This window comes from Tupaia chinensis, unplaced genomic scaffold (genome assembly GCF_000334495.1).
Source record: "Tupaia chinensis unplaced genomic scaffold, TupChi_1.0 Scaffold140400_1, whole genome shotgun sequence".
Taxonomy (NCBI): Eukaryota; Metazoa; Chordata; class Mammalia; order Scandentia; family Tupaiidae; genus Tupaia; species Tupaia belangeri.
Window position 1 is genome coordinate 852,922 of NW_006200277.1, and position 15,527 is coordinate 868,448.

The 15,527-nt window shown below is 50.2% G+C and overlaps 1 protein-coding gene across 1 annotated transcript in view; it reads left to right on the forward strand.

Moving 5' to 3' along the window:
- The first annotated feature begins 137 nt into the window (after window positions 1-137).
- The window catches only part of ACTL6A (actin like 6A), a 20,839-nt gene continuing 5,449 nt past the window's right edge, over window positions 138-15,527 (forward strand). The window contains exons 1-11 of the mRNA XM_006162729.3: window positions 138-160; window positions 2,284-2,360; window positions 2,457-2,631; window positions 5,443-5,543; window positions 6,781-6,878; window positions 8,593-8,687; window positions 8,989-9,095; window positions 9,183-9,272; window positions 11,480-11,541; window positions 11,982-12,096; window positions 12,236-12,316. Coding sequence (XP_006162791.1) covers window positions 2,481-2,631; window positions 5,443-5,543; window positions 6,781-6,878; window positions 8,593-8,687; window positions 8,989-9,095; window positions 9,183-9,272; window positions 11,480-11,541; window positions 11,982-12,096; window positions 12,236-12,316 — 900 coding nt within the window. The 5' untranslated portion in view covers window positions 138-160; window positions 2,284-2,360; window positions 2,457-2,480. The remainder of the gene's footprint in view (window positions 161-2,283; window positions 2,361-2,456; window positions 2,632-5,442; window positions 5,544-6,780; window positions 6,879-8,592; window positions 8,688-8,988; window positions 9,096-9,182; window positions 9,273-11,479; window positions 11,542-11,981; window positions 12,097-12,235; window positions 12,317-15,527) is intronic.

Sequence of the window (15,527 nt, forward strand, 5' to 3'; positions counted from 1 at the left end):
GGGACTGCGCTGTCCCGGGGCTGGACCGCACGCCGGCGGTGGGGACCGTCCTGCTGGTGCGAGGCTGCAGCTCTGCGGTTGGGAAGAGGGAACACTTCAGGCTCTGAGGGGGTTCGCAGGGGCTCCGGAGTCCCCTAGGCACCCGCCGGCCCTCCGCAGGGTGCGTCCTTGGGTGGGTTGTCGGCAGCCCGTCTGCACCGGGAGCTGCCTGCGGCTCTGCAGGCTTGGGGAGGTCTGTGGGCCTCGTGACCCAGTGACCCAGGACGGTGCTGGCCCCCCTGGGCCTCTGCTGCCTTGCGTCTGTGCCGGCTTTCAGGCCGTAGCAGGGAGGTCCAGAGACATGAGGCTGCCCACTCTTCCTTCCTTAAAGAAAGAATTTTTTCGGGACCAGCAGTTGGTGTAATGGCTATGTTCTGGTCTCCCATGTAGTCGACCGCGGTTCGAGTCCCAGATCCGGTGGCTTAAACTCACGCCAGGTGTGTGCATGTGTGCCCAAGATCCCGAGAGGAGAATGGAGGAGAAGGGATTCTGGCTTGGCTATCCTCCTGGGGGGTGATTTCTTGCTTTCTGTCTCTCTGTCTCTGTCTGTCTGGCCAGTGTACACATCTGTCTGGCCAGTGTACACACACTATAGCAAAACTCTCTCCAAAAAAGAAAATTAAGGGGAGGGACGGGGAGGGACGGGGAGGGACAAGCACCCCAGCCTGCCCGTATCCTGGGCATGTGTGTGATGTGTTCAGGGACACCTTGGGCCTGAGCCTGGGCACGTCCTTGTACCAGCTGACCCTGTCCCGGTGGCTCGTCCCTGTCATTGTCATTCCCTACCGGTTGCAGGTGTGTGCCACCGCCCTGCCCGGGCCTGCAGGCACGCCTGGGGGTCTGGCATGGCCCTGGGCTTCTCCTTGCAGCAGCACGGACCGCCTGGCCACGGTGGCGGTGAAGTGCAAGCAGAGGCTTCCCCACACGCGACCAGCGTTCTTCCTGAGCACCGGACTATTAACCGTCTCCGAGTGCCCCAAGTCTCTCTGGCCTGTCCCCTGGCCCGCGTGACTATAAACTAAACGCTTAGCTTCACGGGCCCTGTGTTCTCGGGCTTTGCCAAGTTCCTTCCCAATCACGGCTGGGCGTTCCCTGGGCATTTGCGCTGTGCCCCAGCAGGGCCCCCTCGCCCGCTGTGTCCTGGAAGCCGCCTTCAGCCCGCTTGTGGCTCTGTCTGCCCCGGCTCTGCCGGCTGTGGAGGGACCCACGCTACTTGTTATCAGCGGGTCCCCTTTCACCGTCCGAAGTGTCCCAGTTTGGATGACAAGTGACCGGGCACCCATTGGCCTGGGGGAGGGGTGCCTCGTGACATCCCCTGAGGGTCAGCCGTGGCTCACCGTTTCCCTCCGAGGGCATGGCCCACACCGCTCTCTCCAGATCTGGTAATGGTTCTTGCTGTTTCTAACGTAACTTTTACACGTGGCAGGGACCCTTCCTGTTGTCAGTTGTTTCTATTGTCCCTTCCGGTTGTCCTGTGCCTTGCTTGTATCTTTATAAATTGTAATCCTTAAACTAAAATATGCCTCAAGCTACCCCATTTTAGTATACGGTCTCTTTCCTGATTGAACTGCTACTGATCGACAGTGTACAACTTTTATGTATGTATGTATGAGGTTTTTATTATAGGGCGCATGCACTCACCAGAAAGACAGACAGAAAGCAAGAAATCACCCTCTGGGGGGGATGGCCACGCTGCAATCCCTTCTCCTCTCGGGATCTTGGGCACGCACACAGAAACGCCCGGCGTGAGTTTAAGCCACCGGATCTGGGACTCAAACTGCGGTCGACTACATGGGAGTCCAGCGACATAGCTGTTACACTAACTGCTGGTCTCAGACTTTTATTTTTTAATGAAATGAATCTTTAAGGTGTATTTAAAACTAGGTTCAAGCTAGTAATGATATGAGTGTAATTAATTTTTATAGCGCTTTCACAGATGTTGTCATCTTAAGTACATAAAGTGCCTCTTCAGTATTAAAAGCGTTTGTCAGAGGGCCGTGTGCTCACCAGGGAGGGAGTGATGGGAAGGGAGAGCGCCCCCCTGGGGAAGGGTCACACTGCAGCCCCTTCCCCTCTCCATCCCCACAGGGCGTTGGGATGCACACGCTTCCAGCTTCCAGCGGGTGTCTCAAGCAACTGAGTCCAGGACTCAGCTCAGACCATGTGTGGGCTGGCTCTACTTATTTGATTTTATATGGGAGTTAGTTGCAGGTGGTTAATTCTAATTACATTTAATTTTCTCAGATGAAGTTGGAGCCCTCGTCTTCGATATTGGGTCCTATACCGTGAGAGCAGGTTATGCTGGCGAGGACTGCCCTAAGGTAAGTGCGGCGCTCCTCTGGCATGTGCGGGCCAGCTTCTGATTCAGAACACGCGTGGTGAAGGCGGGGACGCACAGCACGCTTTGACTCCCGCAGGTGGACTTCCCCACGGCCATCGGCATGGTGGTGGACAGAGAGGACGGGAGCACGCTGATGGAGATCGATGGTGACAAGGGCAAGCCGGGCGGCCCGGCCTACTACATCGACACCAACGCCCTGCGCGTCCCTCGGGAGAACATGGAGGCCATCTCCCCCCTGAAGAACGGGATGGGTATGCCGTTCAGACAGCGCTTGGCACGTCTTACACTGCAGCGGGTCCTCGTGATGGGGTGCGGTGTCGGCCCTCTTTGTCGTTTGTGTTCTACAGACGACGTTCCGGGCGCTGAGAATGCAGAGTGCATCAGAAAGGTGCCTTTGCCTCGAGGGCCTCGCGGTCAAGTAGGGGCAGTGCCCTCCGCGTACAGCCCTCTCCGGGCCGAGTGTCCCCCGGGAGGGCTTTCAGCGAGGAGGGCCTCAGCGGGGAGGGGTGTGGTGCTGTCACCGGTGGTCAGTGATGGTTTTTACCAGGGAAGGAACGTGTGCAGACTCTTGATCAGTGAACAAGGGTTACCTGGCCGGCCAGGCCCAGTTAAGTGCAGGGACCAACACGGGCGAGGGGACGGGTCCAAGAAACTTGCGTGTTTAGAACTGTGCAGTGCATTGGGTCAGCAGCGGGGTGGGGGTAGAGAGCAGTCACAGAAGCTTTTAAACTGTCCTAGGGTGTGTTCAGCTAGTAACTGAGAGGTCACCCAAAGGGATTCGAACCGGATGTGATTGGCTCCTGTTTGCTAGACGGAAAGACGAGCCAGCAGCTGTATGTGGCAGAGCGAGGCAGCCGCTAGAGACGGGGTGGTCAGGAAGGGAGCTGTGGCAGCCCTGACGGAGGGAAGAGGGTTCAAACCGTGCTGCTGGCGGAGGAGATCGCAGGCGGCTTTCTGGATGGCCAGGAGCCACGCAGTATGCGGCGAGGAGAGGGGTGAGGAGCGACGAGTGGGGAGAGTGTCACAGACCTTCTAGGGCGACAGGGTGATGATGGGACAGCCATGGAGGCAGAGCAGCCAAGCTTATGGGTTTACAGGCCAGGGTGTTGGGGATACCAGGGATCCCGGCTGACCGGGTGGGACCCCAGCACTCGGCCCAGGGTTGTACTCAGCACTGAGGCTTATTGTCCTGCTTGCCAGAGCTGCACACAGAAGGAGCGGCGGGGAAGGGGCAGCCAGGTAAAGGCTCCTGGGTGTCTGTCCATAGTGAAGTCACAGAGGGTGCTCGATGCTCTCGCCCGGGGGTGCTGTGTGCTGTCTGTGAGGGGAATTCATGAGAAGCCCAAGATCCGAGGCTTCTCCTGGGGACTGGTCACATAGGTGCCCTCTCCTGGCACGTCCCCAAGGCCTAGGCCCCAGAAGGAAGGCTGGTGCCCAGCTCTGCCCTGTTGGAGTGAACGGTGCAGGGACAAGGAGTGGCTCTAGGTATTCAGGGTAAGCTCAGCATCTGTGCAGGGAGGTATTCATCAGGCCAGACAAGTTCTAGGAAACTCGAGACAGCTCGGTACCTACAAGGTCCCAGGCGCCAGCTAAGGGTCGGCCCTGTTCGTGGCCCTTTCCAGGCTCGCTGTGGTAGCTCTGCTGGGTCCACCCAATAAGTGGCTTTATTGAGTTCAGAGTTTCGGACGTCCAGGTGGGAGTCCAGTAAGATGGGAAGTTGCATATTTACAGAAATAGTTTGGAATATGAGAAGAGAGCTGAGAACGTGAACAAGTGCAGACTTGTTTGGGATTTCACCAGCAGAGAAGATGCACCCACTAAGAACGAAAAGCAACACCCTGGGATGTAGGGGAGGGTCTGGAAGCCCAGAGAAGGCAAAGGGTCCGTCAGCAGAGAAGTCCAGTTGTCCTCAATGTTCTCACTGTGACACTGAAACTGAAACTTACACTGATAATGAGAGATAGAAGTTAAAGCTACAGGTAAAGTCCTTTGGCCAAAAAAAATAAAAATAAAATCCAGCTGGGCCTTTGAAAACATTGGGTTGTCTGAAAGGTCATGGTACATTTTTGCATAGAAAAATACAGAAAAAATATATTTTTTCTGGTGACCAATTTCTTGGACAATTAATGACTTTTTTCCTTTGGCAGGGAGTTTACAAACTTGAGTAGTCAGCACTGTCACACAAAACTTAGAGAGGTCAAGTGAGATTAAACGTCTGAGATACTCACCGATTTGCCTATTTCAAAGTCATTAATGGCAGTTTTAATGGAATGTTTTGGTGGAGGGCAAATTTTTATTCTCTGAATTTTTTTCTTCAGAACTTTAAAATTTTTTTATTATTTTTTTATGTGAACGAGAGAGAGGGGAAGAGACAGCATTCCCCAGAAGAGTCTTGGTGACCCAGCCCAGCCTCTGGCAGTCCCAGGTCATGGACAGGCAAGCACTTGCCTGGTATTCTCACAGAGGACTCCGGATTTGAACTGACAACCTTCCCATGTGTGATTGCCTTAGCATACCATTGTACTGCCATCTGACCCCTTTCTGAATTTAAAAATATTTTAAAATTTTCTTTCCAAATAGAGATTTTTGTAAGCTTTTGGGGTGTTAGGTCTCGATTACACTGTTGTTTTGTATTTTATTTTACCACACTGAGCCATTAATGAGTACTTCCTGGATAATATATTTGATATTTTAGGTCCACTCGATACCTTAATTACATTTGGGACAGATCTAGGAGCCAAAGAGACCAAAAAGATATATGTTTAATTTGACCACAGAGAGAGAGAGAAAGTGAGAAAGCAGACCACCAGGTCTGGGACTTGAACCGTGGTTGGCCATGTAGGAGTGTCCAGTGCCTTAAGCGCCACGCCACCTGCTGGCCCCAGAGAAGTTTTAGTTCTAGGAAACGAACATATCTGCTGTAGAAGGGCTGCTACACGGTAGGTCTCAACAGGCAGGTTCTGTGTGTTGAAGTGTCGAAGCCAAGGCGTGGAACCTGTCTTAGAAAGGTGCGGGCCTGCCCCCGCTCAGCACTGCTCTCAGAGCGTCTGTCCTTGTTCTAGTGGAAGACTGGGACGGCTTCCAGGCTATCTTGGACCACACCTATAAAACGCACGTCAAGTCGGAAGCCAGCCTGCACCCCGTTCTCATGTCGGAAGCACCGGTGAGACAGACCTTTCCCAAGTTCCTCTAGGTTTTCCTTTACTTTTCTACTCATTTGAAGAATGTTTCTTTAAAGAGCCATAGAAATCAATATTTTGAATTTGAAAATCGGAAGGGGATTAATTTTTAAATGCTACTGTAACTTTTATTACTTCAGTAAATATTGAAAGAACAAAATGCCATTGTGAGTTCTGGTGGTTACCAGGGGACTTCATACAGTCCACAGAAAACACAGTTTGTTTTTTTTTTGGAGAGGTTTTCGCTATAGGGTGCGTGCGCTCGCCAGACAGACAGACAGAGACAGAGAGATAGAAAGCAAGAAATCACCCCCTAGGGGGGATGGCCTTGCCGCAATCCCTTCTCCATTGTCCTCTTGGGATCTTGGGCACGCACGCACACGCGCCCGGCGTGAGTTTTAAGCCACTGGGTTCAGGATGAGAACCACGGTCGACTACATGGGAGTCGAGCGACATAGCCATTATGCTAACTGCTGGTCCCAGAAAACGCAGTTAATATACGAGTTTATTTTGGTGCAAAACGTGTTTGAAATTCATGCATCGTTTTCTTATAGTGTGTATTTTCCATGAACTTGGCGACCACTCCCCTCATGTTTATGTTTCCAGGAATTTGTTTAACGTTGATTTCCTTGAACTGCTTCCCATTTCAGTTTCTGAATATGCCCTACGGGAGCATGTATCTGATTTTAAACTCAAGTCTCCAAGAGAGAAGTCCAGTGTTCAACCGTCGTTGGGAATTTCTAGACCAGTCTCATGAAATTCATAGACAAAAAGGGCCCAGAAGACGGGCCTCTGATTATAGATTATCAATATATTGTCACCGTCTCTACTTCTACTTCCTTTTATGAGCACCAACTAAAAGTAGAAGTTGGGGTTTTAAATTCATATTTTGGATTTTGACTTACGAGATATACTCTTAAGATTTAACTTATAAATATTTTCTTGTACTTTGAAATGTTTGTACTTTCTAGACTTCATAGTAGCAGTTTTGTTTATTACTAAGTAATATTAATTTACATCTGATTTTATTAAGTTTGTTTACAGATGCATAAGTTAAAATAAGTATTGTACAGCGATAATGCTATGGAAACTTATTTGCCATGGTATTCTGTTTTTAATGCTTTGTATTTTTGTTCATACAGTGCTATGATACACTTTGAGATAGGTCACATTTTAATTCTTCAGCCGTGAGTCCCTTGTATCTTCCCCTCTCTTTCCCAGTGGAATACTAGAGCGAAGCGAGAGAAGCTGACGGAGCTGATGTTCGAGCACTATAACATCCCCGCCTTCTTCCTCTGCAAGACTGCGGTTCTGACGGCGTATCCTTGCACTCAGTCTCCCTGCGGCGGTAGCTGTGGGGGCTGCGGAGCTGCGGCAGCTCAGGCAGGAGACCTGCCCAGTCGCCCAGTGCTCGCCCGCCTGCACCTCAGCTGCCCTCTGCTGTGCTGGTATTCTGTACTGGAGCTGATGGTCCGCCAGGGGGTGTGAGACAAAGGGAAGCAGTACTCAAATTCTGTTTAATGTTCTTTTTTTTTTTTTTTTTTTGAGAGAGTTTCACTGTAGGGCGCGTGCGCTTGCCAGACAGACAGAGAGAGACATAGAGACAGAAAGCGAGAAATCACCCCCCAGGGGGGATGGTCACGCCGCAATCCCTTCTCCTCCATTCTCCTCTCGGGATCTTGGGCACGCACGCATACGCGCCCGGCGTGAGTTTTAAGCCACCGGGTCCGGGACACGAACTGCGGTCGACTACGTGGGAGTCCAGCGACATAGCCATTACGCTAACGGCTGGTTCCCTTTAATGTTTTGTTTTAAAGAAAGGGAATGAGGATATTTATTTTTTTCCCTTTTTTTTGGGTAAGGTTTTTTTCCGTTGGATGCTGGTACTTGTCAGAGACTGTGAGAGAGAGAGAGTCAGAAATCACCCTCCCCCATCTGGCTGTGTGGTTCAAGGCCCAGACCCACTGGCTTGGAAGAACATGGCTGGCACATGAGTGTGCCTGGAATCCCGAGGAGGATGGAAGAGAAGGGAGTGCAGCGTGGCCATCCCCCAGGAAGGCCTGGCTCACTTTTCTTCTCTCAGTCTCTCTCCAGCAGGTGTACACGCCCTAGAGCCACGTAAACAGAGAAGGACGACGCCCCGGGCGCCCAGCCCCAGCCCCGGCTCCAGCTCTGTCAGCACATACTGCGTGGTATTGGCGCTGACCCTATGCTCTCCCCAGTGTGTAGGGGCACCGCGAGTCTCAGGCAATCCCAGACACACACTTTGATCCGTAGACACTTTCGTATAGATCACTGTAAGGTTTGACTGTGTGGGGCCAGCAGGTGGCGTGGTGGTTTAGGCACTGGACTCCCACATGGCCGACTGCTGTTCGAGTCTCGGGCTTGGCGTCTTGCTTTCTCTTTCCTCTGTCTGTCTGTCTCTCTGCTGAGTGCATATGCCCTATAGCAAATTAAAAAATAATACAGCTTAGATGTTCACATGACACAGGCTTTCTGAGCACAGAGCTGTCGAAAACGGGATCTGACAACTCACCTGCTTTTGAATTCACCTGGAATAGCTCTTCCGCCCAGCGAGTTAGGAGGGAGGAGCTGTCTTTCAGCTGCCAGACACTGAGAGGGCTCTCAGTGCTGTGAGGTGGGTCTAGTTCCCAGCTCAGGGGTCACAGCCTCCGTTTCTAAGTTTCTGCCGAGTTGTTAAATGCTTCTCAGTCTCCAAAGACTTCAGTGACTGGGGAGACAGTGTACACAAGTTCCCAAGTTCCTCATACCACTGTTCTGAAAGCCCTGCGTCCTTGGTGTTAGGTCAGAATTGCCTGTTACCAATTTGATCTCTGGATTTACTTTAACACATTTAGAACTATAACGTGCGTGTCTAAAAAATGGCTTCTGAGCCTGCCCTGTGCTACTAGGTCGTCAGGAAAGCCTTGACGTGTTTTTCTATTAAAAATGCATCATGACTTCCCCGACAACGTGGTATGAACGTTACTGTAGGAACCTCGATACTTTTTTTGCCTTAATGCTGTGAACTAGATTTGCTAATGGCCGCTCTACTGGGCTGATTTTGGACAGCGGAGCCACTCACACCACTGCCATCCCAGTCCACGATGGCTACGTCCTTCAGCAGGGTGAGTGTTAACCGGCACATGGGGGCCTGTGTCACGGGACAAGTAGTGGAGGGGACAGCAACGCACCACGCTAGCAGAGCTTGTCAGTTTCCAAATAGTGTTTTTAAGAGAATGCCTTACATCGTGAGTGTGTGTGTGCACGCACATGTGTTATACACATAATACAGACAGTTGCATGGCTTTATGCTGTGAAGAAAGTTAATTCACTTGAAAAACTTGGTCCATGTGCAAGCACAGCCAGAAGTCAGCCCGGGGAGCGTGGGCTCGCCTGCCCTCTCAGACGTGCTCATGGGTCTCCTAGGCATCGTCAAGTCCCCTCTTGCTGGAGACTTCATCACGATGCAGTGCAGAGAGCTCTTCCAGGAGATGAACATAGAGCTGGTCCCCCCCTACATGATCGCATCCAAAGTAAGTGCTGGCTGACGTCTGTGGGGCTGTCTCTCACCTCCTCGCGCTGCGCCCTCCGCTCACCTCCACTTCCCTTGGTGCCCTCAGGAAGCTGTTCGGGAAGGGTCTCCAGCCAACTGGAAGAGGAAAGAGAAGCTGCCACAGGTGACGCGGTCTTGGCACAACTACATGTGTAACGTAAGTGAGCCTCCTCCACGCGTGCTTGGCTCGAGTGAGAATACACGCTAATGTAAGTGAGCCTCCACGCGTGCTTGGCTTGAGTGAGAATACATGCTAACGTAAGTGAGCCTGCTCCTCCACGCGTGCTTGGCTCGAGTGAGAATACACGCTAATGTAAGTGAGCCTCCACGCGTGCTTGGCTTGAGTGAGAATACATGCTAACGTAAGTGAGCCTGCTCCTCCACGCGTGCTTGGCTCGAGTGAGAATACATGCTAATGTAAGTGAGCCTGCTCCTCCGTGTGTGCTTGGCTCGAGTGAGAATACATGCTTGGCTCGAGTGAGAATACATGCTAATGTAAGTGAGCCTGCTCCTCCGTGTGTGCTTGGCTCGAGTGAGAATACACACTAATGTAAGTGAGCCTCCTCCACGTGTGCTTGGCTCGAGTGAGAATACACGCTAACGTAAGTGAGCCTGCTCCTCCATGCGTACTTTGCTCGAGTGAGAATACACGCTAACGGAAGTGAGCCTCCACGCGTGCTTGGCTCCAGTGAGAGTACACGCTTATTTTCAAGTGCTATGTACATATTTTGAACACAGCACTTTCTGTTTTAGGCCCACATTTAATCACTGCACACCTGCAGCGTACAGCACGGCTTTGTCCGCATGAGTACAGCACGTACTAGTTGAATCACAGAGTTTTTATGGGAGAGGTTTTCGCTGTAGGGCACGTGTGCTCACCAGAGAGACAGAGAGACAGAAAGCGAGAAATCATCCACTGGTGGGATGGCCATGCTGCAATCCCTTCTCCATTCTCCTCTCGGGATCCTGGGCATGCACGCACATGTGCCCGGCGAGAGTTTAAGCCACCAGGTCCGAGACTCAAACCGCCGTCGACTCCATGGGTGTCCAGCAACATAGCCATGACACTAACTGCTGGTCCCAGAGAGAGAGTTTTTAAATTATACTTCACAAACAGATGTAATAGCTGGAAGGAAAGAGGAGTGCTTTTCCTATTTGCCAAACAGGTAACTCTGCAAAGCGCATGCTCATCAGCATCACTGCGGTGAGCCCTAGCAGGGATTTTGCTGAAAGGGCAGACATAAGCTCTGTGCACTTCTGTGCTGCTTTAGTCTCGGAAATGGTCTTCGTTCCGCAGAGACCTCCTCTCGTGGCCCTTTGCGTCCCTTCCCTACCTTTAGACAGATGTATCTTGCTGCCCGTGGCAAGGAGCAGGTTGGAGAGTCTCTTACTTGAAAATCCATTTCCGAGCGGTGGCTTTTATTGATGGGTGAAGGGCTAGTAAAATCATCATACCACAGGTGTGTGTTAGTAACCCACCTCCACCCCACGGACACATGTTACCTTCTAATAGTAAAAGGGTGTGAGAATCTGCTTACACCGAGTGTCACGTGGGCACTTTTTTGTACCTACCTTTTTTTTTTAAGGGAGGTTTTTTGCTATCTGGTGTGTGCGCTCACCAGAGAGACAGAGAGACAGAAAGCAAGAACACCCCACGGGGAGATGGCCACGCTGCAATTCCTTCTCCCCTCGGGATTTGGGGCACACAGTGCACATGTGCTTGGTATGAGTTTCAAGCCACTGGGTCTGAGACTTGAACTGAAGTTGGCCATGTGGGGAGTCCAGCAGCATAACCATTATCCCATCTGCTGGTCCCTGTTTTTTTTTTTTTTACATAGATGTTAGTACTGGGAAACATTGTGAGGATGAGTAGTAATTTGCCTAGTTAACTAGTTAGAATTTTCCCTAGCAACCCAGAAGTTCTGTGTATTTCACGGCAAAAAATTTAAACTGTTAAGTGCAGTCATTAAAAGTTACATAATGGTGATAACAAGTATATATTCAGGTAATGGAGTCTTGCTTCTGAATCTAAACCTTTTTCTTTCTTTTTTTTGAAAAAAATGGCATTTGAAGCTGGTTTTGTTTTGCAGGACAGTGGTGTGAGTCCCGGTTGTACAGATGGCTTGTCACCGTCCCATTAGTGTTGTGATTTAAATGTACAGTCACTAATTTAACTTCTGCAGATACCAGGATCGAATTTCTGGATACTCAGAGTCCTTGCTGGGCAGATTTACACTGCTGAAACACCCAGCCAGAAATCTGACCCTTTTTGTTCATAACAAAATTTTAAATGTATTCTTATAAAAGTATAAATTGCAATGACAAGTATTCATCTGTTTTCTAAACCTTTTTTCCCTTCCACAGTGTGTTATTCAAGATTTTCAAGCTTCAGTACTTCAAGTGTCAGATTCCACATATGACGAACAGTATGTTTTTTATTTAAACTATATACTTGCTAAATGAGGAAAGGATTTGTTTAGTTAAGAAAAAAAAAAAGAATAGTTGGATGTACTTAATTTTCTGAATTGATGCTGAGATATACTAACTAGCATTTTTATATCTTCATTCTGATGTTAATCAGCTGGTAGTCCTTAGTTTGAAACTCTGAGGGGTGCCCTGTGCCCTGCGCCCTGTCCTCTGTGTCCTGTGCCCTTTGCCCTGTGTGGCTGCACCCTGTGCCTTGCACCATGTGGCTGTGCCCTGCGCAGCTGCACCCTGTGCCCTGCACCGTATGGCTGTCCCCTGTGCCCTGTCCTCTGTGCCCTGCGCCATGTGGCTGTCCCCTGCGCCCTGTCCTCTGTGCCCTGTGTCCTGCACTGTGTGGCTGTGCCCTGCGCCCTGCGCAATGCTGTCTGAACGCTTTCAGAGTAGCCGCACAGATGCCGACTGTCCACTACGAGTTCCCCAATGGCTACAACTGTGACTTTGGTGCAGAGCGGCTGAAGATTCCGGAAGGATTGTTTGACCCTTCTAATGTAAAGGTGTGAGAGCTTTTATAGACGAGCCTGTCCTTTTCGGTATCTATAAGGCGCTTGTGTCGTTATAAAACCTAAACAAGACCCATTTTTCTGGAGATGCTTGACTGTGGTTTTCCATCTGACTTCTGGTTTTCTCTTGCAGGGCTTGTCAGGGAACACAATGCTGGGGGTCAGCCACGTTGTCACCACTAGTGTTGGAATGTGTGACATCGACATACGGCCGGTAGGTGGAAGGGCCTCCACACTTTCCTCTTCCCCTTTACTGCTCCGGTAATGGGGGTCTCTCGGGCGGTGAAACGCCCCCACTGTTAGGTCGGCAGCTTGGCCCCTGACTGTGAAGTCCGCCATGACGGTGCAGGTGAGTGTCGAACGCCACAGACGGAGACGTGGACTCTACACTCGTGGTGCTGATGTAGCTACTGGCCCCACACAGCAGTTGAAGTGAAATGAAAGTGGAAAATGCAGCTCTCCAGCCCTAGCCTCCTTGCCGTGTAGGTGTGGCCAGTGGGTAACATGGGAGAGGCCATGGGGAGCACTCCGTCACCCCAGAGAGGTCATGCGGCAGTGGCTGCTCTCGAGGCTGCCTAGCGTGGTAGAAGGTAGGTGTGATTGGTGACTGCGTGTGTGGCACAGCTTTAGCCACACGTTAATTTTTCAGGAAGATGTGGTTTAAGTTCTAGGAGTAATGGCCCAGTAGGTGGCATAAAGGTTATATTGCTGGACTCTCACTTGGCCAACTGTGGTTCAAGTCTTGGACCTGGAGGCTTGAAACTCAGGCCAACCATGTGTGCAGGCATGCCCATGATCTTAAGGGTGTAGGAGAAGGGATTGCGCTGTGGCCGTCCCCGCTGGGGGGTGATTCCTCATCTTGTGTTTCTGTCTCTCTCCAGCAAGTACACACGCCCTATAGCAAAAAAATCTCTCTAAAAATAAATAAATAAATAAATAAGTTTTATCTGGAGTTCATTTTAGATTATCTTTTTTTCCGAAGCTATTTGTTGTTTTATGCAAGATTAGCCATCATGCAAAACTTACTGGTTACGCAGTTAATAAAATACAGTATCCCCTCGAAGGCTTTCTGGTCGCAACTCCTCCATCAGAGAAGCTGTGCCCACGTGATCCTCACTTTTCTGTACTTGTGTGTCCGTGTGTGTTTGTTATTACGTCTATTTCTAATCCACAGCCTTCCCCACTCAGAGAAGCGTGTTCATGCCGAGCTGGTCCTGGCATCACAGTCCTTACAAAGAACGAGGCGGAGAACCCCCGCGGTCTGAGAGGAAGCTCTTAGCTTTGTAAAGGGCCAGCCTCACCTCGTGGGTCTCATGTATTGTACATTCTTGAAGCTCTCTCAGCTGCCGTCTGCACATCGGGTGGCGGCTCCTCTTCTTCCTCGGTTCGTCTGTGTTTGAAGAACAGGTCAGACTTTAGGAAGCGGCTATAGCTGTCGAACTTCATGAGAGTGAAGAGCTGGTCCTGGAGCTTCTGGGACGCCCGAGGCTGCGGTTCATACAGGGTCTTTACATGGAACCGAGACTGCCTTCTACATTAACTGTGGTGACGAGGCCTTACTGGACAGAGAGGTCATGGAGATCTGCTTTGCCTTTTCCCGCATCTTCCTCCGCTTCCTGACTCCCTTGCTCTGAGGGCCCTTCCTCTCCGAAGTCGCCAGCATGGCTGCTTCCCTGTCTCTGACCTGCTCCTGTTCCTTGTTGCCTCCAGCATCTCTGGCTCTTCTACAGTTGTGCCGTTTTAGGTGATCTTTGTGTCTTTGGTACTTCACGGAGTCCTAAGCACCGACTCCACAGCACGTCCTACGTGGTTAGCAGGTCGGTTGTGTCTGAGTTGAGCTGGATTCTGCTCAGCCCACTACATCCCCGTTTTCTCTAAGTTAGCGTGCTTAGAGCATGGTGCTCCTCGCTAAGGTCGTTACACAACACGTCGTGAGAAAGCTTTTTGTGACTACAAAAATTGTTCTTTATTTCAACTAGTGACTTAGTAGGCATGTGCTGTCTACTGGGCAAAAGGAGTATAAGTTTGCAATTTTTTTTAGCACAAATCCAAAGCTACTTTTAGGAAAAGCAGTTGAAGAATTTCATGAGGGTGCTGAGCTTTGTTTTAGTGCCCATGTTCCTGTTGATTCCGTTATCTATTCAGGGCAGGGTGGTTTAGACATTCGGATTAAGGTTATATTGAGGAGTATTCATGAGAGAGTGAGAAGTGGGCACCCAGTGGCTTCCGTGACACACGCCTACCTCTGCCCACACGCTCACCTCCGCCAGCTGGAGTCAGGGCGTGCTTTCGGGTCCCGGCTCGTACAGGGGCCCTGGACAGGAACCGGGGACCTTACCTTCTGGCTTCATTGTAGAGCTTTGAGGTGCCATAGGACCAGTGTAGCTGGCGTGGAAGAAGTTTCTGAAAACAGGAATTTAGCTACTAAAAAAGCAGCTTGACATTTATCTCTGTGGCAGACACATGCAAATGAGAAGTAGATAGACCCCTTCCAAGTAGGTCTTTATTTTTACTTGGGGAAGCCCTGGTGCGTGTTTTGTAAACGCTCCCCGTGTGGTTCTGATACGTAGCCATGTGACAGAGAAGGGTAGTGGGAGCAGTCGGTCCGGCCAGGAGTGTTTTCCGTTTGTTATTTCCCATCGTAGTCATAAAATAATATCATTGTCTACTTTCATTTAAGATTTTGCCGTAGGGCACGCACTAGAGAGAGACAGTGAGAAGTCGCCCTGAGGGAGTGGCCAGCCACAACCCCTCTGCTCTCTCAGGGTATTGAGCACGTCTGCACGTGTTTTACAAACCACCGACTCCAGGGCTCAGACCCCACAGCCAGCCATGTGAGATCCAGTGTCTTTAACCACCACACCACCTGCTAGCGCCTGTCGATTTTTTTTTTTTAATTTTTTAAATTTTAAATGTATTCATTCTCTACATTAATTCACTATATACCATCACAACACACAAATGAATTTTCCATCCAAAATACACTGTGCAATGGCTCAATCAAGCACATCAACATACATGTTCTCAGCAAATAATTTTCCAATTCTTACGTCCTGCATACCTTGCTTTTTGTTTTGCCATCCCTGATTCCCCATCCCCCACCCTCTGCTATGTCCCATCCTCCTCCCACATTGTCCCTGGCATCCACGGTTGCCCTCCATGCCTTCCCCCCTCCATTCAATTGATCTGCCAATGAACTTAATTAGTGTAAATATATCCAACAGCTAGCACAGCTGACACATACCTATACATGAACCCAAGTCTGACTTTAGGCATAAACCCCAGTGAGTAGAATGAACATACTATAAAGTAGTACCCAGCTGTGCCCATACAGCTCGCTGCAGTCGTCAAATATGCAATTTTTTTAAAATGATACAAACAGTTTTACCGTTTTTTTTTTCTCCTGCAACTTTTTTTTTTTTTTA